This window comes from Paroedura picta, chromosome 2 (genome assembly GCF_049243985.1).
Source record: "Paroedura picta isolate Pp20150507F chromosome 2, Ppicta_v3.0, whole genome shotgun sequence".
NCBI lineage: Eukaryota > Metazoa > Chordata > Lepidosauria > Squamata > Gekkonidae > Paroedura > Paroedura picta.
In genome coordinates, this window is record NC_135370.1 from 162,364,736 (window position 1) to 162,389,591 (window position 24,856).

At 45.0% G+C, this 24,856-nt stretch overlaps 1 protein-coding gene across 3 annotated transcripts in view; it reads left to right on the forward strand.

The window, feature by feature from the left end:
• TUNAR (transmembrane neural differentiation associated intracellular calcium regulator) overlaps positions 1-18,660 on the forward strand; it is a 69,089-nt gene extending 50,429 nt beyond the window's left edge. For all 3 annotated transcript variants that reach the window (XM_077323606.1, XM_077323608.1, XM_077323607.1), the window contains exon 3: positions 17,796-18,660. In XM_077323606.1, coding sequence (XP_077179721.1) covers positions 17,796-17,981 — 186 coding nt within the window. In that variant the 3' untranslated portion in view covers positions 17,982-18,660. The remainder of the gene's footprint in view (positions 1-17,795) is intronic.
• Positions 18,661-24,856: the final 6,196 nt, after the last annotated feature.

A 24,856-nucleotide genomic window follows, 5' to 3' on the forward strand; every position in this document is an offset into this window, starting at 1 on the left:
ATAATAATAATTTCTTATTATTTATCAACAAGGGCCAGCGCCTTCTTGGTCCTGGCCCCTACCTGGTACAGCGAGCTCCTAAGGAGATCAGAGACCTGCCCGAATTTCCACAGTTCTGCAGGGCCTGCAAGAGGGAGCTCTTCCACCAGGCATTCACTTGAGGTCGACCGACTGAGAACACCTGCTGGTCCCCCCAGACACTCGCCCATGACTCTCCCAATGTTACTGTTAATTGTTATTTATATTATAAATGTGGTTTTGTAATCTTTTGATGCTTTATTGAAAGTTGTTTTGATGTTATAGTCTGTATAATGTTCCATGTAAGTTATATAATGTTCAGTGTAAACCGCCCAGAGCTGCAAAGAAATGGGCGGTATAGAAATCTAAATAAATAAATGCTCAGGGTGGGAACCTCTGATAGGCCACATCTGGTCATGTGACAAGCTTGCCTTAAAGGAGAAGCCCCTAATTTCTCTAAACTTCTGTCGGTCCTGGATTTTTCCTCCCTCCTCTGCCTTTTTCGATCCTCTCCACCTCCCCCCCCCTCCAAGAAAAGAAAGAGGCTCCTTGCCTGGCTCCTCTCCCCCACCTTCAAGAAAATAAAGAGGCTTTCCTCCCCCCCTTCTGAACTACCCTAACCACGTGCAGAAGACTTTCCTGTTTCAATGGGGGGGGGGAGAGGAAGACCCGAGTTCAAAGCAATCTGAATTTAACAGGATTGACAACGGAATAAAGAAAGTAAGTGCAGACTCTGCCCAGTATACAAAGAGTTGAAACCAGTTACAGTTCTCCTAATGCTCCACACACTAAAATTCCCAGACTGGAGGATTGTTGGGCAGGAGCCGATCTTCTTGCTCTCCTCCTCCTCCTCCCAGTGGTGAGACCGGCAAATCTTGGTAGATGTCACCCTGGGCCTTGACCATAAGCCTGGCAGAACAGCTCCACCTTGCAGGTCCTGAAGAAATTATTTAGGTTCCACAGGGCCCTAATCCATCCTGGAAGCTCATTCCATCAGGCTGGTGTCAGAATCCAGTTGTTTCTGCCGTTATTTAGTGATGTTTATGTAGTTAGGTATGTAGAATTTAGCCTTGTAGGAATTGGGGCCAGCCTGTCTCTTCTGCCTAGTTTATAGCCCCTCACATTCCCTCCCTGCATTCCACCCCTCCCCTCCCTTCCACCTTTCACCATCTGCTCCACTCCCCCCCCCATCTCTGTGTCTGGGAGCTGAGTCCCTTATCTGAGTTTTTGGCTATGTGAAGGTCTACCACTTTTTTGGGTACCCATGGGATCGGGGGAGGGGGCAGGAGAGGAGTATATGGGAAGACCTGTGTCTTGGGCCCCAGTTTTGCCAATGTTTGAATGAGTGTGCTTTCCTGCTCAATAAACCAAATCCTTGCTTTAAAGTCAAGAGTTTGCTTTTCTGGGCAATTGAAGATCTTCACAGCTGGGGCCTGGGCCAAAAAGGCCCTGGTCAAAGCCAGTTTTACCTTCTTCGGGCCAGGGACGCTGAGCAGATTTTGATCCAATGATCTTACTACTCTTGGTAGGGTGGGGATATAACGGGAAAGGTGGTCCCATAGGCATGCTGGTCCCATACAATTTAGGGCTTGAGCACAAATGATGATTGATGCTATGTACATTGGTGAACCTTCTGCCTTTTTTCCCAGCGTCCTGCTGAAAACCATCCAAGGGAAACCTCAAATGATGACTTGAATGTATGGACAGCCTTTCTAGCTCAAACACAGATAAAGCTTTCTTAGCTGTATTGCTCTATGACCTACCACCACAGCAAGATGGAAGCCCTATGCAATTTCTTTTTAAGCAAACACCCCCCCCCCTCTGCTTTGCATAAGCATTCTTTCAAATTACTGCCAATACATTAGAGCGTGTCAGGATGCATCATGCAGAGCAATCCGACGTACTATGACCTTGAGGCAGCCTGATGTGTATGTTAAATTACATCAGACATCAAAATATGTTCTTTATGTAGCACACCCACCACTGCAGACAGGAAAATATTGCCCGGAACTGCAGATAATTCAACAGATCCATGAGATGTAAAATAACTCTGAAACTGATCTCAGCGTTGTTGAGGTAGAAATGCCCCGAAATGTACACCGGCCCAAGTTCCTCGAGGGAGGGTGGGACACCAGCTTGGATCGTAAAATGAAATATGGGTGAACAGTGGGGTATCAAATAGAGGATAAAGGAACATGGGAAGATCTAGATAACTCTGTCCATTGATTCAGCCTGAGTTTGAGGATGTGCAGGGTCTGTAGCACCAGAGGTAGTTTAAGGATTGGTGGAGCCTCAGCAGAGCACAACCGGCACTGTTACTTGTGCTCTAAAAGTGGGGCACCCTTACCAGGTGTTGTGTCTGTAGACCTGCTGAGGACTAAGCTTAGGTCCGAGGCAGGATCGAAATCCAGGACAGTGCACTGAGCAGCACACGGTTGGAGTTGCTGCAACTCCCGGTCAGTATAAAGTGCGCACTGGTGGGGAAGTTCTATTATGTGATGTGTGTATATATTATGGTGTATTTTCAGTTTAGTTCATGCTCTATTTCTGCACCATGCTGGGGTCCAAATCAAGAGCTTAATCACTTACAGCGTCTGTGCTCTTCTGAACCTACAGATTTAATACCAGGGATAGTTGGAATTTAGGAAGCAACTGAGAGCTGCTTTGTTTCATTCATTCATTCATTCATTCAATTTATATACTGCCGCTCTCAAATACTTGTGGCAGTTTACAATAAAATGCTAAAAACACAGAACCCTTAAAATCCCCTGCACATTAAAACACATTTAAAAAGGCTATTAGTTGGAGTTGGCCCCGCCGACTCCTCCCCCCCCCCCCCCCCCCCCCGTCTAGCTAGCCGTCTGCAGCTCTTTCCTTAGGAGCTCTTTCCTTTTATTTTTGCATTTTTATAAGTATGAAGACCCCCTGATCATCATAGTGTGAAGCCCCCCTAATGGTCCAGCACCACAGGGCTCGTAGCACGTCCTACATGCCTTACTAGGATAGATCATCTCTGCATCTGTTTAAAGTCCAGTCCCACTGACATTTGTATGAAACTGAAACCACTCTAGTCCTCCAAAGGTTTGGAATTTGTGGCTTGCTCAAGTCTGAATTGCTCATGTATATGGCCTCATACTTGAGTTTGAATTCCTTGTAGGGTTTCCAGCCGATGAGAATCAAAGCCCTTGATCTGGGCTGCTCCTGTGTCTTCAATCCATTGCTTCATCTGCACGTGAGGCTTTTTTAGGGCATGGGGATAAACATTGCCTCCTGCGAATGTTGGCAGCGGGGACAGGTTGGCACCCACAAATGCTTGTTGCGAGCACAAACTCACAGTGAGCAATTCACAGCGGGGTGGATTTTGCACACCGCTGCAGAACCTCCAGATGTACTTTGAGCCACGTCATGCGATTTGGTTGGCTTTACCTTCTTCCTGCCAGGCTCAGCACTCTAGTTGTTCTCTCCAGTGCGAGTCCAAGTCGCTGCCTGCAACTTTTGAGCAGGAGGTGCTTTAAAAGACAGCCTGGGCTTCCGGAAGATGCTCTGCAGGCTTCCTAGATGCATCTGAGTGACTAATGTTGGAAAGAGGCTGATGGACATTTGGTTGAATCTGTGAAAACTCTTAGGACAGGGGACATGGCTCAGTGGTTCTGCATGCACTGCTTTGCATATAGAAGGCCCCAGGTTCAATCCCTTGCATCTCCAGCTGAAAGGATCTGGGAGTAGGTGATGACAAAGGCCTCAGCGTGAGACCCTAGAGATACTCCCAGTCTAAATACACAATGCCAACCCTGATGGACTGATAGTTTGATTCAATATATGGCAGTTTCCTTTGTGTGTTCATGTGACACTGCAGTCACCAGGGGCCTACAAACTGTGTGGCGGTCTTCCCAATATGTGCAGTTGTCATACTGTGAGAGCAGGGGCAGCAGGTATGTTTACCATGTTCATACAAGTATGGTACCCAGGAAATGACCACTGGATTATTTAAGGTTTGCACGTTCACCATAGGTTGTAAACATTGCCTGATGGGGACTGCACATTTTGGGAGGATCACAGGGTTTAAAGCATCCCACTGGTGGCAGGAGGTCTCTCACCTCCCACTCTCATTGCCCACCGCCGATCAGCTGGGTGGTGGGAGCAAACTCCCCAGGGAAATATGGGGGAAAGGCTGAGGTAGAACCCCACAACACAATGTTGGTTAAACTGCAGAGCATCATCCCTGGCTATCACAACTCAAGGATTCTGGTGTGGGGAAGTGACCTTCCCTCAGATGAAATTCCAACACAATTCCATAAATTGTAAAAGGAAAGGCAGTCTTTATTGAGGAAGGAGGGGGGGGGGGAGAGAGATCATCCTGGAAGAAAAATTAAAAAGAAAAGCTAAACTCATCTATATACAGGAAGTTCTGACCATAGAGTTTCTAGTAATTCCTAGAGCTACACTTGTCACTTCCAGGTAGCTCTAGGAAGCACCACAAACTCTATGGTCAGAACTTCCTGTAAGTAGAAGATGCATTTAAAACAATTCTCCAGGGATTTTCCCCCTTCCTTTTTCCTCCTGCCTTGATACTCCCTGACACTGTCTGGCAATCCTACCATAGATGTAAACTGGGAACTGCCCACAGCTCCAGCCCTCATTCCAGGTTCTTCACTTCCAGCTCTTGCTTGCTGCAGTATTGACCTGCTCTTGTTTTGCCTCTCATCATTTATATCCAACTCTGCCTCAGAGCCAAATAGCATGTGACTATAAATATACAGGCTGCCTCCATCAGATGTCTCCCCATTCAGTGAAAGAAAGCACATTGCCCTCAGAGCTTTACTACTCCCCACAGAAAGCAGCCAATGAACTAAAGAGTCTGCGGGAAACAGTCTCACCCTAACACGAAAGGGTCTCCCCTTTCTTGAGGCAGCTCATGAGGCTGTTTAGGCTGAATGAATGGCCCAAGGTCATTCATTGAGTTTCATGACAGTGGGATCTGAACCCAGCTCTCTTCAGTCCTAGGGCCATTACACATGCCTGTCTTAATGTAGATTCTCTGACCAGTAAGCCTTTCATTTTGACTTCAGATTCTGTGCCTGCCTTACACACTATTCTTTTTCTTCTGGTGTATTTATTCTACAGCTGCAATTGTAACAATGCACTTTTTAAAAATCAGTGTGGAGTGTCACTTGTGAAAAAAACCAGGAAGAGAGATCATGAGTAGGCGTCGCCTTGGCCTGAATGCTTGGGGGGGGGGCCTTGAATGATCCAGATATGCTGTCCTGTCTCTGCAGATTGGTATTTTGGCCTCTGATGTACCCAAAGGAGCTGTCAGAGTAGGTATGAGGGGATCTATTGCGATTCCCCCTCCTCTGCCGGTCACTGAGGATGATTGGCCCACACCCAGGATCAGAGGAAGCCTTTTGGCTGTCTGAATTCTCTGATCATCTTGCCCTGCCTCCCCATGGAACGTTACTGATGGTTGGGGGAGGGCATCCAAAAGTTTCTTTAAAAATTACACAATGGCCCTATCGCAGCTGCGCAGTAGTGTCTAGCAAGCGCCTTCCATTTAAATCCTTGTGGTTCAGGTTTTGTGCAGGCATCTTAGCATTAGTTTGTTGAATGAAAGGAAACAGAAAGGAACAGAGACACAGGGGGGGGGAAAAACAGTGTTGAATTTGGCAAGATGTTTTGAAGGTGACAAGCAGCTGCAAAGCCCTGTTTTCCATATTGTGGAGCACTAAGGAAATTTCTTCTGTGTCATCAGCAAATGAGAAAAATGGGAAAGATTCACATAGTCTCATAATATGGGGAAACATGTTGAGGGTACACAATGCATGGTGAACTTAGCAGTTATTTAAACTATGTCCAGAGCAAATTGCACTCTTCCTCCAAATGGATCAATCCCAAGCGATTTGGTTCATCGGTTCACAGAAGGTCCATGTGACTCATCTGCCATTTTAATATTAGGCTTCCAGAGACTCCCCAACTTTGTTCATTAAAGCACTAAGGGAAAAAATGTTTTCAAAACTTCAGGCTTCCTATCCCCATGCTGTTTTTTATACCTCATGTCAATTTCATTCCATGCTGATGATTCTTCCCCCCCCCTTTTTTTTTTTGTTTGCTTGCATGCAGCACTGTAATCCCCCCCTTTTTTTTTGCACTGGGGATACTGCTGTTTGCCTCCTCTCTGATTCTCTTTTCAGATCAATACAAGTAGGGGACTAAACCTTGTGCAGCTCCTTTTAACTTTCTCACCTTCATTTACATTTTTAAAAAAATCAGTTATCCAAGACTAGTGATAGCCTTATATTGATAGACTCATGCTGCTTGTAATATCAAAGAAAACAAGGGAGGAATGGAGTTTGTACACCGATGAAGGTGGGAGAATGTCAGCAGAACAACCTCAGTGTGGGCTGGGAATGACCCTCAAGGGGTAGCAAAAGGAAAGTGCGGGGAATCTGAGGGACTCTGTAGGGTGGAGGAGAGTTGTCTTGCAAGCAGCCACAGATGATGGATACGCTGTACTTGGCTTGGTAGGTAACAAATTGAGCTTGAGTCCCAAAGGGAACTGCTCTGATCCAATGACCGTAGTTGCACATGCTCCAGGTATCTGTTTCTACCTGTTCTTCCCTTCCCTTCCCTTCCCTTCCCTTTTTGTTTTTGTATTTTGTTACCCATCTCCGGTAAATCATTGCCTGTATTTTGTCCTTTGTTTGTCTGTTGTGATTGCCTTGTTAAACGTAAGCCTAAACTGCTGAGACTGTCATGCCTGAGAGTTCAGTTTTCATCCCGGGGTGTCTAGAGGCTACCTTTCCGAGTGCGAAGAAGACATATCTTTTTTCTCCCCCTAGTGCACGTGGGTTGGCCTCATGCAGTGCATTTTCCACAATGCTGAAATAGATGTTGAACTGTGATCGCACATTATACATTTCTGCTTTGTCTTGGACCAAAAGTGTAAAGCCCTCCTGGCTTCTTGAGGAGGTGTAGGATGAACTCTCACAAGGCAAAAGGACACAACTTACCACTGACAGAGTAACGGCACTTTTTTTGCCATCTAGTCACAGCTGATTTATGACAACCCTGTAAGGTTCTCAAGACAAGAGATGTTCAGAGTTGGTTTGCCACTGCCTTGCCTCTGTGCTAGGACCCTGGTGGTCTCCTATCCAAGCACTAATTAGGACTCACTCCGCTTCTGAGATCAGATGGAATCAGGTGAGCCTGGACTATATAGGTCAGGGCCTTTAGTGATACATTATGTATGAGAAATGGGATGGATTCCGATTTCTTATCCCTGACATTTTGAACGTCAACTCTATTTTAATTTTGCCTCTTCCTTGCACAAATATGCTGGTTTCTGTTCAAAGCCATGCTGGGCTCCTTGCCTTTTCCAACATTATCTGCACATCACAAAGTTCCGTATGCCCTGACCTGGGCTGATGCTGCACTTACTTTATTTATTCCGTTGTGTATCCAGCTGAATTCAGATCTAGATGAACTCGGGTCTCCCCCCCCCCCCATTGAAACAGAAAAATGTCCTGAACATGGTTGGGGAAGCTCAGAAGGGAAGGGGGAGCCAAGCACAGAAGAGAAGGGGGAGGATTGGAGACAGCAGAGGAGGAAGAAAAAAAAACAAGAGGCAAATCTCTGCCAAGAGAAGTGTGGGCTTCTGGAGCTTCTGCCGAGAGAAGTTAGGGCTTCTCCTTTAAAGCAAGCTTACAACCTGGGAACAAGAAAGCCTTTGAACTGAAGCCTTGGCCAATCAGGGCTTTTCTACAATGTCAGAGGCTCAGCAGCAAGTTAGTTCATGCTAATTTTTCAAATAGAAGAAGAAGAAGAAGAGTTGGTTCTTATATGCCGCTTTTCCCTACCCAAAGGAGGCTCAAAGCGGCTTAAAGTCGCCTTCCCATTCCTCTCCCCACAACAGACACCCTGTGGGGTGGGTGAGGCTGAGAGAATGCTGATATCACTGCCCGGTCAGAACAGTTTTATCAGTGCCGTGGCCAGCCCAAGGTCACCCAGCTGGTTGCATGTGGGGGAGTGCAGAATCGAACCCGGCATGCCAGATTAGAAGTCCGCACTCCTAACCACTACACCAAATTGGCTCTCATACTGAGGGTTATATCCACTCCAGGATGTCGCAGGGAAAAGGTAGGGTCACTCCAGATCAATTATGCTTGTTGCAGAAGAAAAAATTAAATTGGACAAAATAAAAATGGAAATCGCATTCAGTGGAGATGGCAGGGACTGAATCAACCTGGGAGTGGAATAAAAGCTCTGTACAGATTCAGCCCTAAACAGCACAGCCTGACCACATCAGATCTCAAAAGCTAAGCAGGGTCATCCCTGGCAAACATGTGGATGGGAGACCTCAAAATAATATCAGTGTTGTGATACAAAGGTAGGCAATGGAAAACCACCTCTAAACTCCCTGGCCTTGAAAGCTCCACCAGGGCTGTCATAAGTCAGCTGTGAGTTATGCCATTTTCACCACCATGAAGTTCCATATATGTGGAGGGAAGGTGGAATGGAATAGCCTTATCCCATCAAATCCAGGAAGCTAACCAAGCTCAGTACTTGGATGAGAAACCCCTAAAGAAGACTCTGCAGAAGAAGACAATGCCAAACAACCTTTGCTTCTCACTTGCCTTCAACACAAGCTCCTGGGGTCACCATCAGTTGGTTGCAACACAACCAGACTTATGTACGTGTGTAAATTCCATAGATCATATCTATTGATGGCATATAGTGTCCATATAACTACCACATAAACTGTATGTAAAAACCAGGCAAAACGCATGTGCCACCAAACCCAGGAAACCAGGAGCAAAATGCAGAGAATGGAAACTCTTGGTAAAAATATACAACCTCGGAATAGAAATGGGAAATATTCATTTATCCCTAGTTATGTGTCTGTCTTTATATCTGCCACAAGTTGGAGGATACAGGGTTACATCCCATCAGGATGCCTTGAAACCTGGAAAGATGTAGGGCAGGCCCCCTATCCTACATGAATGGGAATGGCTATTTCACGTGAGCAGTCCAACTGTTAACTTCATGACTCATAGAGGTTTGCTGTGATAAGCTGAGAACTTCTCCCACAGGGGAAATGCTTTAATGTTCATTTAAATTCTCCCTCCTTCTTCCAATGTCCTGTAACCTTTCTCTTGTTCCTGGCAACAACGCTTCCCCTTCTCAAGCTCTGTTCTGAAAGATGAGCTTACGGCCTTATGCCGAGACACAATGTGTCTCCCTTGCCCAATTTTACATCCCTATATTATCCTTCAGCGGCATTTTGCAGCCCGGCTTTAATTAACCCCATTATATTTTATTGGATTACGTCCTTCCTGCACAAACCCCTCTTTTGTGGTTTGGATTATTCATAGAGTGCTCCTCCCTGGATCTGGACTGGAATGTTCCAACTCGTCAAATGAACTCTGGGGAGGATGTCAGTTTAAGAACTGTTCAGTGCTATGTAGAAATATTCTCACTTTCGAGCTGTTCCTTAGCACTACAACAAAAAACCCTATGTCTTTGCACTTTCCTGCTTTATAATACATAATATACCGACCATTTCAGCCCAAACTGACTTCAGCGTAAATTGACCCATCCCAATCATAATACCAAACACCTCTGGAGTGCGCTTTCCATGTTCAAGTCACTCTGCATGTGTTATCTCCATACTCCTTTACAATAACCCTGTAAGGTAGATCATAGAATCAGAGTTGGAAGGGGCCATACAGGCCATCTAGTCCAACCTCCTGCTCAACGCAGCATCAGCCCTAAGCATCCTAAAGCATCCAAGAAAAGTATGCATCCAACCTTTGCTTGAAGACTGTCAGTGAGGGGGAGCTCACCACCTCCTTAGGCAGCCTATTCCACTGCTGAACTACTCTGACTGTGAAAAACTTTTTCCTGATATCTAGCCTATATCGTTGTACTTGTAGTTTAAACCCATTACTGCGTGTCCTCTCCTCTGCAGCCAACAGAACAGCATCCTGCCCTCCTCCAAGTGACAACCTTTCAAATACTTAAAGAGAGCTATCATGTCCCCTCTCAACCTCCTTTTCTCCAGGCTGAACATTCCCAAGTCCCTCAACCTATCTTCATAGGGCTTGGTCCCTTGGCCCCAGATCATCTTTGTCACTCTCCTCTGTACCCTTTCAATTTTATCTACGTCCTTCTTGAAGTGAGGCCTCCAGAACTGCACACAGTACTCCAGGTGTGGTCTGACCAGTGCCGTATACAAGGGGACTATGACATCTTGTGATTTTGATGTGATGCCCCTGTTGATACAGCCCAAAATGGCATTTGCCTTTTTTACTGCTGCATCACACTGCGGTAAAAAAGGCAAATGCGTATTATTATTATTATTATTAGATGCGTATTATTATTCCCATCCCATCTTGCCGGTGGCCGCTCCCTGCTCATTCAGCCAATGTGCCAATAGCAGCAGAAACATCCACATTTTCCCATTTGCTGATTCGTTGCACCAGCTCTTAATGCTGTTATGCCACAAGTACCCAAACCTGGAAAGTTAGTTATTGCCTTATATCGCTTCCTTATTTAGCTGGAGAATTATCAAGCTAGAGAATCTTCAGCAGTAAACTTTCATGATTCTTTTAAAAAATGTAAATGGAAGAGTGGAGAAGAAGAGCCAATGTTGTAAAGTTGTTAGGGACTAGAAACCGAGAGTTGGAAGTCCCCGCTGTGCCATAGAGACCTTGGTCTAGTCCAGGGATGGCCAAGCTGTAGCCCTCCAATGTACACAGTTTGGCCACACCTGGTCTGGGTACTCTCTGCTGTAGTGGTTAAGAGTGTGGACTTTGAATCTGGTGGGCCAGAATTGATTCCCCACTCCTCTTGGATGCAGCCAGCTGGGTGACCTTGGGCTCGCCATGGCACTGATAAAACTGTTCTGACCGAGCAGTAATATGAGGGATCTCTCAGCCTCACCTACCTCACAGGGTGTCTGTTGTGGGGAGAGGAAAGGGAAGGTGAATGTAAGCCGCTTTGAGACTCCTTCGGGTACACTTTGAGATTCCTTTGGGTAGAGAAAAGCAGCATATAAGAACCAACTCTTCTTCTTCAGTAATATTAGGGCTGTCTCAGCCTTCCCTCCCACACAGGGTGTCTGTTGCGGGGAGAGGAAAGGGAAGGCGAATGTAAGCAGCTTTGAGCCCCCTTCGGGTAGAGAAAAGCAGCATAAAAAAACCAACTCTACTTCTTCTTTTGTCAGCCTAACCCACTTTATGGGACTGTTATTGGGAGGATAAAAGAGAGGAAGGGGAATAATACTGTGAGCTGCTTTGGGTCCCCATTGACCGTTTACGCACTGGGAACATCACTGCCCCAGCTCCCGTGCAGGAGCACAAATCGGGGGTGGATGAGGCGCACCAGGCCAAATGCTCCCTTGTGTGGATGCAGGAAGAGGTGGGGCAACCTGCCACGACTAAAACTCCAGCCTGCAGCCTGGCATGAAACCTCCAGTGCATAAACGGTCATTGAAAGGTAACTAGCTGCATTTGGTCTTAGGACAGGAGACTGAACGCAGCACGGCTTGTCACTTGTGGGGATTCTTCCATGCTTGGGTGGGGACGGATGGGGCTAGCAACAGGTCTCTTTCAATTACTACTGTTCATAATTGGAAAAGCCTCTGCCTTTAATCACCAGCCTTAACATTTTTATTCCCCTTATGTTTGTTGTGATCAGCAATTGAACCCAAAGGACTGATGAACTCGGTTTGTAATTCTAGCAAGGCATTATTTGTTCTCCATTATGCTGCATATTTGTTAGATACCTTCATCAGGCTGTTTGCTAATTTACTGCTAAATTATCGCTATACTCTGATGATTGCTGTTTCATTGTTTGAGGAAGTGCGCCTGCACGTGAAAGCTCACACCTTGAATAAAACTTCATTGGTCTTAAATTTTGTTCTGCTACTTCAGACCAACATGGATGCCCATCAGGATCGGTGCATAACTATGTAAAAAGTAGACATGCTGAAGAGGGGGCCAACTTGTTTACTGCAGCTATAGAGACAAGGACTAGGAGCAATGGATTCAAATTAAGGGGGTGAAGGTTCCACTTAAGTATCAGAAAGCATTTTCTGATGGTGAGAGATGTTTGTAGATTGAATCTGCTGCCTTAGGGGGTGTGGAGTCTTCTTCGTTGGAAGCTTTTAGGGGGAGATTGAACCTGTCAAAAGTGTATGATGTTTAAGTCCACCCCCCCAATAAGGTGGGGGGGGGCGGACTGGCGGGCCCGTTGTGGTCTCTTCCAGCTCTGTGTCTTCGTGGTCTCTTCCAGCTGTGATTCTGAATGCCCTCGACACTTACATCTCCACCGGTGCCAAAAGGAAATTAATTAGCACATCAGAGAAAACAGCTTGTTTGACAGAGTGCTGGATCCAGCTCAACATTTTGCTAGCAAGCAATATCTGATGTGTCGTGAAACAAGGCAAACTGTTCTGTACGGGGTTTTTTTTTTTTATTTAAGTCACATCTGCTGATGGTGTAAACCAAGGGTAACTTCTCCTTGACTTGAAAGGGACAGAACTGAGGGCCTGAGTGAGGATCATGCCCACCTCCGTTCTGTTGAGCTTGACTATCGGCTACATGTACCAATGCTGTACGCTTATTTCACAATCGGGTACAATCGGCCAGGCAAATTGTTCTGAAATGTAAGTGTGTTTTCTGTCCCCAGGCTATTAATTGTGATGACACATGAAGAGATAAGAGCGCTTTAATTTTCAGAGGATAGTCTCAGTCCTCTGCCGATGAGAGATACACAACAGAAACTGGCTTTGATTAGCAAACTAAAGAGATCCCAGGAAAGGAAAAGGGGACAATGGGGAGCATGAGTTCTTCTCTCCCCCCCCCAGCGTAGCATCTCTCTTATCTCCCAAGGAAGAGAGGCTCCAGGAGTGCTCAAATTACAAAGTAGGGAAGAGAAGATTCTGGGGGATTTCGACACTCCGTAGGAACCTTTAGAGTGAGACAAAAGAAGGAAAGATTGTTATTTTCACTCCTGTTATTTATCATTTTCTAAAGCATGCGCCCCTCCCTTTGAAGTTAGCCAGCATGCTCAAAGGCAGAGGAGTTTGAATACTAAAGACAAGCTAACCCTTAATGGTCTCAAGACTGTGGGTGAAACCAAAGATGCCTCCCTAAGTGGTTCTTCTTGTCCTGGCAGAATGACAAGTGAAAGCTAAGTAGTGACCTAAGTAGTAGGTTGATCCAGCATTGAGCAGGGGGTTGGACTAGATGGCCTGTAGGACCCTTTCCAACTCTATGATTCTGTGAACGTAAGCAGATTTTGCGTGGGTGGGCAGAAGGGATTTTGTCCATGCTTGGCTCTTGTGGCCCTTTCTTGCATGCCCAGGGAAATGTCAATCACCGCCTTGGGATTGGAAAGTGAATTTCTTCCAGGTCAGACTTGGGGGAATATTCTGGGCATTGGGGTCACTGTGGGTGGGCAGGTAGTTGTGAATTGCCTGCATTGTTGAGGAGGGTTAGACTAGATAACCCTGGAGATCCCTTCTAACTCTATGACTCTAAGTGCCCACAGCAGGAGTCTTCTGCCAAAGCCTGGGGCTGTGACTGACAGGCTTCACATCAGTGGTCCAGAAGCAAGCTATGGCTTGCATTTAAAGTACACCCTACCATCTAAGGCGGGCGATAAGATCCAGAGTCTAGAATTCCCCAATGGCAACAGTAGACAAAGAGAAGAGTTCCTTCCCTGGCCCCCAGCAAGAACAGATATTCCCATAGAAAATCCCTCTAGCATTTGCAGCATGTTAGTGCATTTAGGCTGGTGCTTCTTGGCTCCCCCATACAGTCAGCCATCCTTAGATCCACCAGACCATGTTGTGAGACAATGTGCCCCGAGGCCTCATTCATGTGTTGAATAGTCATTGGAGTGCTTATGACAGACATGAGCTGGCAGTTCCCTTCTGGGCATTGAAGTTTTAGTCATGTATGGGCCCAATTCAGTGCCTGCGGGGAAAGGGCCCCACGTATGCAAATTCAGCGCTGACAAATAAGTTTCTTCCGATATGTGGGCACATCACTGCCTAGGGAAGGGGTGAGCTCTTCAGCATCTGCAGACAGGACATTTGATATCCAAAGTTGATCTGAAGGTTATTGGATCCCTGGATGGGGTTAGGAATGGAAATCGAGCAGAATGTAGCAGCTTTGAAATGGACCCAAGATTAAAAACCTGGCAAGCTGGGCCAAAGCTACGGGGAATCCTTCACTTCTCCCATTATTCATATGTGTACAATCCACATTTATCACTGAGACCCAAGGGAGACGATATATGGAAGTAGGTGCCATCAATAAGGTGAGGAGGCCTCTAATAAATGCGGGAGGAGGACGAGGATTGCAGATATCTGAAATGAGGCTTTAGTATTAAACGTGACCCATTAAACAATGCAAGAACTTTGGGAGTTTTAAAGCAGAGGCTAGATAGTCACTTGACAGAAATGTTGATTTTATGGACTAGGGAAGATTGTGAGTGGGTGGGCAGGAAGGGATGTGCAGGTGTTTGTCTCTTGTGGCCCTTCCTAGCTGGTTGCCACTGTGCGAAGGGAGGGGAATTTCCTCCAGGCTGGATTCTGGAAATTTTGGGTAGTGTTGGCAGGGGGATAATTTTAACATGAAACTGGGGTCACTGTGGGTAGGCAGATAGTTCTGAGTTCCTGCATTGTGCAGGGGTTGGACTAGATGATTCTGGAGGTCCCAACTCTGTGATTCTATTATTCTAACTGTATAGCAGCGCAGATCCTTATCATGGATGCTTTAGGCTGATCCAGCATTGAGCAGGAGGTGGGCCTAGATGGTCCGTATGGCCCCTCCCATCTCTAGGATTCTATGATAAATGGTGTTACATGTGTAGAAATATAATGCATTGAGAGCAAGATAAAAACATATACGATACATTAGCAGTAGAGTCTGCAGTAGCGTTCCCTCTACTGAACCGTTTTCCTGAATCATTCTGTTACAATCCAGAATTCTGTTATAACAGGACCACTGTGTGACAATTCTTTTATTCAAATGCATGAGTTATTTTGTTTTACACAAAGCCCAAATTGTGTGGGGTGCTCCTGACCATCTCAGGCAGGCCATTCCACAAGGCAGGAGCCAGGAGAGAGAATGCAGTACATAAACCTCTTCTTTCGAAGACTTTGGGGTGGGTTGCCTTCATGGGGCTATCCTAGTTCTAACCTTGCCATAGACTAGTTGAAGAGAGACTGGTATCCCAGTCAGCTTCATGGCCCAAGAGAGATAGGCAGGTCTCCCTAGTTAAGTGTCTATACTCCAACCACACTGGCTTCAGGATTACGGCTGATGGGTGACAGAACCAGGTGAGTTATCAATTTCTCCTGGCAGAACCTGGACATTCCTTGCATTTCGGGCCCCAAAACCGCCATTTTATTGTGTTCAAAAGAATTTGTCACTGAAAGAACTGTCAGCACTGCAAATGCTGTTATGTTTTATATTAAGAAGAGCAAATAAAAAGCAAAGGGAGTAATAATTCCATCTTGGCTTTATTCTACATTATTTATAAGAAAATCATTATTTCCTTTCTGGGGAGGAACAAGAATATCTTGATCTGGGGTGGTTGTTTTCCAACTGTTTTAACAGAAATGAGGTTTGCCAGTATTGACAGCTCCTGAAATAAAACATTTTGTTGCTTGAAGAAGGTGGTATCTATAGAAGGTGCTATTTGCTTGACCCAGGCAGTGGAGGCCAGAGAGAACTTGGGATGGGGGTGAGACAGGGAGACTTCCTTAACACAAGCTAAACATCAGTAGAACATCTGACTGCACACAGATTGCCATGTCCCCAAACAGGGGACTAATTGCCATGTCCCTAAACAGGGGAACTAATTGCTTGAAGATCAGTTGTAATAGTGAGAGATCATCAGTCACCACCTTGCAGTTGGCACAAGGCTATTTTAATTCATGGGCATGCCGGGCAGTTGCCCGAGGGCCCCACGAGCATAGGTGCCCCATGCTAATCTATGTGCGTATTCATAGTTTGTGATATGTGAATGGGCAGGCTGTTTATATAAGATGTAAATAGTGTAGAATGTAGACCAAGACAGAACTGAAGCCAGGCCACACATTGAATCCCTCACTCCCCCTCACTGGCAGTCTTCAAGCAAAGGTTGGATACACACTTTTCTTGGATGCTTTAGGATGCTTTGGGCTGATCCTGCATTGAGCAGGGGGTTGGACTAGATGGCCTGTATGGCCCCTTCCAACTCTATGATTCTATGATTCTATGATTCTATGACTCACAGTGTTGTGAATCAGCAAGCAGTAGAGAGTTTGGATGAAGAATAAAATTATAATGTAAGAAAGTTAATTTGCTAAAATCTGTTCTGTGACTTGAGTTTGTATTCCAAGAGTTATATTTGTGTAGTGAAAGGCTGGAGGAAGTGTAAATAAAGTGAATTGACAAAAAATAACTTTTTATTGTGTAAAGTCTGATTTTTCAGGGCCAAATTGAAAAGTACTTTTCTGAAGATAGAGACTGAGGACAAGCAAGTCAAAAATTGTATGATAAAATGGATGCAGAATCTAGGTCAAAGTATGAATGGGAACAGTTATGTGGGAAGAATGCTAAGCTAATGGAATGTCAATCATTGAGAGAAACTGGTATAAAATGGTGGTATATAACTCCTAATGGTCCCAGCAGAATGGGAAATGATGGAGGTGTCATGATGCTATTGGTTCCTTTTTTCATATGTGGTGGTCTTGTGAATGTATCAAAAAGTACTGGACAAAAATACATGGTGTGATGGAGAAGATTCTAATTATCAAGTCTCCTTTATATCCTAAATTTATGTTAAGTGCCTTTCCCCCTAATTTGCCTGAAACTGTGGCAGTCAGACTCCCAATCTCTTCAAGAAACAACAAGAACAGCCTGGTGTGGACACATGGTTCAATAAGATGAGAGAATTTGCTTCAATGGCAAGACTGACTAACTTAGTAAACAGAAGGTCATAGGAAGAATTTAACGAGCACTGGGACTTTTCCCTAGAATTTGTGGACAAGTAGAAGCATCTTCCTTCTGTATTCTTTATTGTAACGGCCGTTACCTCACAACAAATGGGAGAAGTACTTGTGGTGGAGATTCCAGTGAAGAAAATGGTGGGAAGAGATATTCTGTTTAATAGGAATAGCTGAAAAGTGTAATGTAAAACCATTTATTCTGGTTTTTTCTAATGTTATGTCTTCTGTACTTTACTATACTATAAAAAAACATTTAAGAAAAAACCCCCCACTAATTTTGCTGGAGGAAACTGATAAATATAAGTTTAATTTTATTGAGGCAATGCTATACTATCGAGCTATACTATCGAGCTCCACTATCGAGTGAACGCCCCCTCTGGAAGACTGAAGGGAAGTAGGAGGAGTTTTAGCCATCTTAATGTTTGTGATGTTTTTAAATCTAGTTTTAAGGGATTGGGGTTTTTTATGGGGGTATATTGTTATGTGATCCACCTTAAGTCCCAGGAGGAAGACAGACTATAAATCATCATCATCATCATCATCATCATCATCACCATCATCATCATCATCATCATCATAGGTTTTTTATTCCTGTGAGGGGCTCTGTAGGAGTAGCCCCTGTGCACTGCTTTTCCCTGGGGTCTATAATGCTGCTTATAGGGCTCTGGGCTGATGACCCTACTGTGTTCCATATCATCAACCCGCAAGCCTTCAGAGATATCCAAACCAGAGTCTGACGCTCTCTGCATTCTCTGCTCTCTTTCTCTACTAGGTTAGCCTGAGGAGAAGGGTCAAGAAACTGGCTACCAAGATGGTAATCACTAGTGGAAATGAAGAAGAAAAAGCCAACCAAGAAAAGGAGAGCAAGGAGGAAACCATCCTGGCGATGCTGGGCATCATTGGGACAATCCTCAACCTCATCGTGATCATTTTTGTGTACATCTACACGACGTTGTGAGCCGCGGCGGCAAAGCCATTCCAGACAGTTGACCTGAGGTGACGGCAAACTTTTGTGCGCTGTTGACACGCGGTTTAACGGGAACAGACACTTTTGTGTATTAAGACGCCATAAAACTGCTGCCGGCGGGCAGCTGGAGGTTGAAGCACAATTAATCTAACAAGACTTTTTTCACAGTTACAAGCAGAACTCCCCCCCCCCACCTCTCGCCCGCCTCTTCTGCCTTTTCTGTTTTCATTTGTTCTCAAGAAAGAACTGCGGATATGTAAATAGCAGCTCTGGAGGAATCCACGGCAGACCGAACATTTCAGTACAGCCAGGGGAAGACGGGACGCTCTTGTAAACAGTTTCCAATGTAGAGCATATTCATGCCCAGATATGTTCCACAGATAGCTAAGTAGCTGTCTTTTTGTGTATTTTAGATCACATCATCGTCTCTTCTCTTTTCATTTACGGTGAAGCTAGCAAGGTGTTTGTTTTTTTACAAAAAAAAAATTCAAATGAGGGATGTGTAACGAAGTGGCGTGGGGTGGGGGGAAATGACCACTTTGTTGAGCCGCCTGAGAAAACGCAAGATGAAAGCTTTGGCAGAGTCCGTGACATGTTATTTCTTTTCTCTCTTGTCCGCCTGATATCTGTGTCTCTTCATACCAAGGTTTATAAATATCTATTTTTAATAAATGTGCTATATTTTTAGCATGAAACAAACATTATGGAGACCCTCAGGTCATTGGTTCAGCCTGCATTTCCTCCGTGAAAGAGCCTCCCCCATCCCATCCCAATTTCATAGAATCATAGAGTTGAAAGGGCCTCCAGGGCCATCTAGTCCAACCCTCAGCAGAATGCAGGAAATGTCCACAAGAGCCAAGCACATACACAATTCCTCTGTCCACCCGTTTACAATCTGCCTATGTTCACAGAATTAGCATTTCTGTCCGATGGCTATCTAGCCTCTGCTTAAAAACTTCCAGAGGAGAACCTACCACCTCTCAGGAACCTTCCACCTCCACTGAAATGCTCTGTGAGAAACCTCTTCTGGATGTTTAGCCAAAAATCCTTTTGAATTAATTTCAACCCATTGGTTCTGGTCTGACACTCTGGGGTAACAGAAAACAACTCTGTTCCATCCTCTATGTGACAGCCCTTCAAGAACTTGAAGATGGACATCATATCACCTCTTAGTTGTCTTTTTTTCCAGGCTAAACAGACCAAGCTCTCTCAACCTATCCTTATACATCTTGGTGTCCAAACCCCTCACCATTTTTGTCGCCCTCTTCTGGATGTCCTTGTTTGTCTACATCCTTCTCCAATGGTGGTGCCCAAGACTGAACACTGTACTCTACGTGAGGTCTAACCAGAGCAGAATAAAGTGGTACCATCACCTCACATTATCTGGATACTATACTCCTTTTGATACAGCTCAAAATCCCATGTGTCTTTTTAGCTACCAAATCACACTGCTGACTCATTTTAAGTGTATGGTCTAATAAGACTCTTTTCACACATACTACTGCCAAGACGAGTCTTGCCCATCCTATAATGAGGCATTTGATTTTTCCTACTTAAATGCAGAAGTTTACATTTATCACTATTGAAATAAATTTTATTTATTTTAGCCCAGTTTTCAGGCCTTTCAGGACTATCCCATATCCTGATTCTGTCTTCTGGTATGCTTGCTACCCCTCCCAGTTTAGTATAATCTGCAAATTTAATAAGCACCCCCTCTAGAGCTAGTTTGGTGTAGTGGTTAGGAGTGCGGACTTCTAATCTGGTGAGCCGAGTTCGATTCTGTACTCCCCCACATGCAGCCAGCGCTGATAAAGCTGTTCTGACTGAGCAGTGATATCAGGGCTCTCTCAGCCTCACCCACCTCACAGGGTGTCTGTTGTGGGGAGAGGAAAGGGAAGGTGAGTGTAAGCCGCTTTGAGACTCCTTCAGGTAGAGAAAAGTGGCGTATAAAAATGAACTCTTCTTCTTCTTCTTCTTCTTCTTCTTCTTCTTCTTCTTCTTCTTCTTCTTCTTCTTCTTCTTCTTCTTCTTCTTCTTCTTCTTCTTCTTCTTCCAAATCATTTATAAATATCTTGAACAATGCAGGGCGCAGGACAGATTCCTGAAGTACTCCTCTCAAAGAAGGTGATGAACCATTAACCTTTGGGTGCAATCTGTCAAGCAGTTTTCGAGCCACCTGACAATAATAGGATCCATACTGCATTTTACCAACTTGTCAATAAGAATATTATGTAGAACCTTATCAAAAGCTTTAGTGAAATTGAGATGAAATATATCCACAGCATTCCCCTGATCCAGCAAGGTAGTAACTTTCTTCAAAAAAAAAAAAAGGGATAAGAAGAAGAAGAGTTGGTTCTTATATACCGCTTTTCTCTACCTGAAGGAGTCTCAATGCAGCTTACATTTGCCTTTCCTCTCTCCACAACAGACACCCTATGAGGTGGGTGAGGCTGAGAGAGCCCAGATATTCCTGCTTGGTCAGAGCAGTTTTCTCAGTGTTGTGGTGAACCCAAGGTCACCCAGCTGGTTTCATGTGGGGGAGCACAGATTCAAGCCCAGCTCTCCAGATTAGAAGTCTGCACTCCTAACCAGTATACCAAGCTGGTTAGTCTGACGTGATTTTTTCTTGACAAAGCCATGCTGACTCTTAGTAATTACAGCCATCCGCTCTAGCTGCTCAAGGACCAACTGTTTGATGATTTGTTCTAAAATTTTGCCTGGTATAGATGTCAAGCTATTGGGTCAATACTTACATGGGTCCTCCTATTTTGCCTTCTTGACGATGGGAACAACTTTTGCCCACCTCCAATCTTCTGGCACTTCACCTGTTCTCCAAGAATTGTCAAAAATAATGGACAGTTTTTCAGAAATTACATCTGCAAGTTCTTTTAGTATCCTTGGATGCAATTCACCTCAGCCTTTTTAAACAGAAGGTATCTTTCAGCAATCTAATAGTCCCTTTGTTGTCATGCACTGAGCTGCAAATTCCATGGTAACATATGTGTTTATGCTACATGCCTGACATGCTGTTGGAATGCCAGTTGGAAAGTATTGCCCATACTACAGAGGTACGAAAATAGCAACAGAAGAGCTGGTTTTATATCCCACCTTTTTGTACCCGAAGAAGTCTCAAAACAGATTAAAGATTCCTTCCCCACAGCAGGCATCTCATGTAATAGGTGGAACTGAAAGAACAGTGACTGGTCCAAGGTTACCCAGCAGGCTAGGGAATCAAACTCCAGTTCTCCAGATAAGAGTCTGTTGCTCTTAACCACTACTCCATGCTGGCAGTGACATTTCTTGGCAGGATTTGAGTAGGTAGACCACCACCCACCATCTTGGTGTAGTGGTTAGGAGCCAGGTTTGATTCCCCACTCCTCCTCCACCTGCAGCCAGCTGGGTGACCTTGGACTCACCACAGCACTGATAAAGCTGTGATATCAGGGCTCTCTCAGCCTCACCTCCCTCACAGGATGTCTGTTGTGGGGAGAGGAAAGGGAAGCTACTTTGAGACTCCTGGTAGAGAAAAGCAGCATATAAGAACCAACTCCTCTTCTTTTTCTTACACATATGTTCATTCTTCCCAGAGTGTTACATACTAAGGATTCTAATGTGGCCTACATGCTGCAGTTGCCTACGGTTAATTATTTGAGACACAGGGGCACTTTTTATTTGTTTGTTTGTTTGTTTATTTATTTATTAAATTTTTATACCGCTCCTCCATATGGCTCAGGGAATCATCAGGGAATCTAGGAAGTCTAGAACCGTTGCAGGGCCCTTAAATTTAATTGGCATGTTGAAAACATCTTACATTAAGAGAAGAAGAAGAAGAAGAAGAAGAAGAAGAAGAAGAAGAAGAAGAAGAAGAAGAAGAAGAAGAAGAAGAAGAAGAAGAAGAAGAAGAGTTGGTTCTTATATGTCGGTTTCCCTACCAAAGGAGGCTCAAAGCGGCTTACAGTCGCCTTCCCATTCCTCTCCACTTTCAAATCTCCACAAAATGGGACTTCCCCCATCTTGCTACCACTCCTAGGAGCAGAATGAGGGATGAATCTATAGCGGAAGGAGGAAATCTGTTGGTGTAAAAGAGCTGCTGGATCCAACCCATTCCTTCCCACACTTCCTGCTTTAGATTAAACTATAAAACAAGCAGATTTGGAATCTGTCTTGTAGAATGAGTATGCCTAGTAGCATGTCTAATTCTGTGGATCCAACACAACTCAAAAGATACGACTTTTTAAAACCAGTAATTGGGGGAGTAAAAGGTAACCGTTTCACCTATTCCCCTCCTAGCTACAAAGCAAGCGACTAAGCACTCTTCTGTATATAGGACAAAAGCTGGACTTATTGGAAAAATCAGCTTTAATTGGAGATAATTAGCTCTATCGAAAGCTGGCCCCATGACAGGCCAGATCTTCTGGTGATATGATAGAAACCAGGAGAAGGGTTATAATTTGGTTTGTGTTTACCACTTGCTTCCTCTGTGCCCAGGGAAAGGCAGTTAACCTCTCTTTGCTTTGGATAATAATGTAGATCTATCTCAGCGGGGTGTTAAGAGGCTTAATGTTGAGAAAGCACTTTGAAAAACCAAGCATGGGGGAGCGATCAAAGCACAGTTATGACTGCGTATCTTTGCTTCGGTGTTGCTAATTCAACCCACGCCACAATGCAGAACAGAAAAGTATGCAAGGACCAACTCGGCCAGACTTGACTCCCGTATTTTGAGAATTCAAGATCAGATAGCAAAATAAAGACCCCCTTGTTTCATTGACTGGTCCTCACATGTTGATGTGATACGGACAGCATCAAGGGTCCTTCCCCTTCCCACTGCAGACTTCTGATCTACACAAAATGCAGCTCCTGAAAGACAGGGGATCCTTGGGGGTGGCATGCAGAGCCTCTACCATGAATAGGGGACTGATGGGAATTGCCCCCTTCCCTTCCATCAGCAAAAAATCTTGTTCAGATCCAACTTGAAGTGATACTCAAGATTCAAATCTTTATCAGGTCATCTCAGATATGTTTTTTGATGGAGGAGCACATTTACTTACCCCCAGAGTAGAAGCAATGAGAACCACCTTCCCACCAGTCTTATCCACATGGTTGGAATATTTCTCATGAACAGCAGCAGTGGCATGGGATGTATCTTTGGGAATCACCTCCTACACAGCTTGATATCATAGAATCATAGAATCATAGAGTTGGAAGGGGCCATACAGGCCATCTAGTCCAACCCCCTGCTCAACGCAAGATCAGCCCTAAGCATCCTAAAGCATCCAAGAAAAGTGTGTATCCAACCTCTGCTTGAAGACTGCCAGTGAGGGGGAACTCACCACCTCCTTAGGCAGCCTATTCCACTGCTGAACTACTCTGACTGTGAAAATTTTTTCCCTGATATCTAGCCTGTATCGTTGTACTTGAAGTTTAAACCCATTACTGCGTGTCCTCTCCTCTGCAGCCAACAAAAACAGCATCCTGCCCTCCTCCAAGTGACAACCTTTCAAATACTTAAAGAGGGCTATCATGTCCCCTCTCAACCTCCTTTTCTCCAGGCTGAACATTCCCAAGTCCCTCAACCTATCTTCATAGGGCTTGGTCCCCTGGCCCCAGATCATCTTCGTCGCTCTCCTCTGTACCCTTTCAATTTTATCTACGTCCTTCTTGAAGTGAGGCCTCCAGAACTGCACACAGTACTCCAAGTGTGGTCTGACCAGTGCCGTATACAATGGGACTATGACATCTTGTGATTTTGATGTGATGCCTCTGTTGATACAGCCCAAAATGGCATTTGCCTTTTTTACCGCTACATCACACTGCCTGCTCATGTTTAGTTTACAATCCACAAGTACCCCAAGGTCTTGTTCACACACAGTGCTACCTAGAAGATATGTGTATGAAGGAAGGGTCAGGTGTCCCATACAGTGTTGGGAAATTGGGGACAGGCACGTCTGGGTAGCTCAAGCCCCAAATGAACCAGTATCATTATATATTTTGCTTTCAGGCATTGGCCTCAGTTCCAGCTAAGTTGTCCACTGCCCCCCCCCCCCCGCTCACATTGGATAGTTGCAGTGTGAATTATCTAACTGTACACCTCGTCTCTTTACATGGTCTAGTTGTTTGTGTGACATATTGTGCTAATGATCAGCTATTTCACTGTGGATTGAAGTGCCTTCTCTCCCTTCTTCTAATTTGTGTCAACCACTCATGGAATAGAGAGGGCAGTTTGGCATGGTAAGCACAAAAAGGCCATCCCAGCCCTGCAAATTACGGTTTGTGGTCTGGCAAACAGCATGCATGTCAACCGTGGGCAGTGCAGAGATGACTGCAAAACGACAGATGACTTTGTTCCAGAGTAAGAACTTAATAGCTAGGTGGCCTAACTGGCACGTGGCCTGAATGAAAAAACAAAATAATGCCACCACCAGATCAAAAGTAGTGATAAGAAAACATGGACGCAAAATCATTCCCATTCATTTAGGATTACCTTTGTCTTCCTTTCCATGGCTTTCCTTGAGCTTGCCTTGGGAGATATGCCAGGACAAACAATAAAGCAGCTCATGACATGAGCAGAATAGCTTTTCTTCCTTTCATCCATAGCAAAGCATTTGAGAAAGGAGAGCTGGAGTGATTGCACACCCGCAGCGCCACTTCGGGGGACTGCTGGTTCGTTGTGGTGGAGCAGCGTGCTCCACTGCTTCTTTTGTTCCCATGGGGAACACATTTGGGCAGTAGAGCTGGTCCTCTGTTTTTTGCAGCCCTGCAGGGGACACATTTTGATGGTGTATCTGGTCCACCACTGAAATGTGTACCCATGGGGGGTGCAGCCACAGCAGAAAGGATCGGTTTCATGGGTTGTGTGTGTGTTTTTT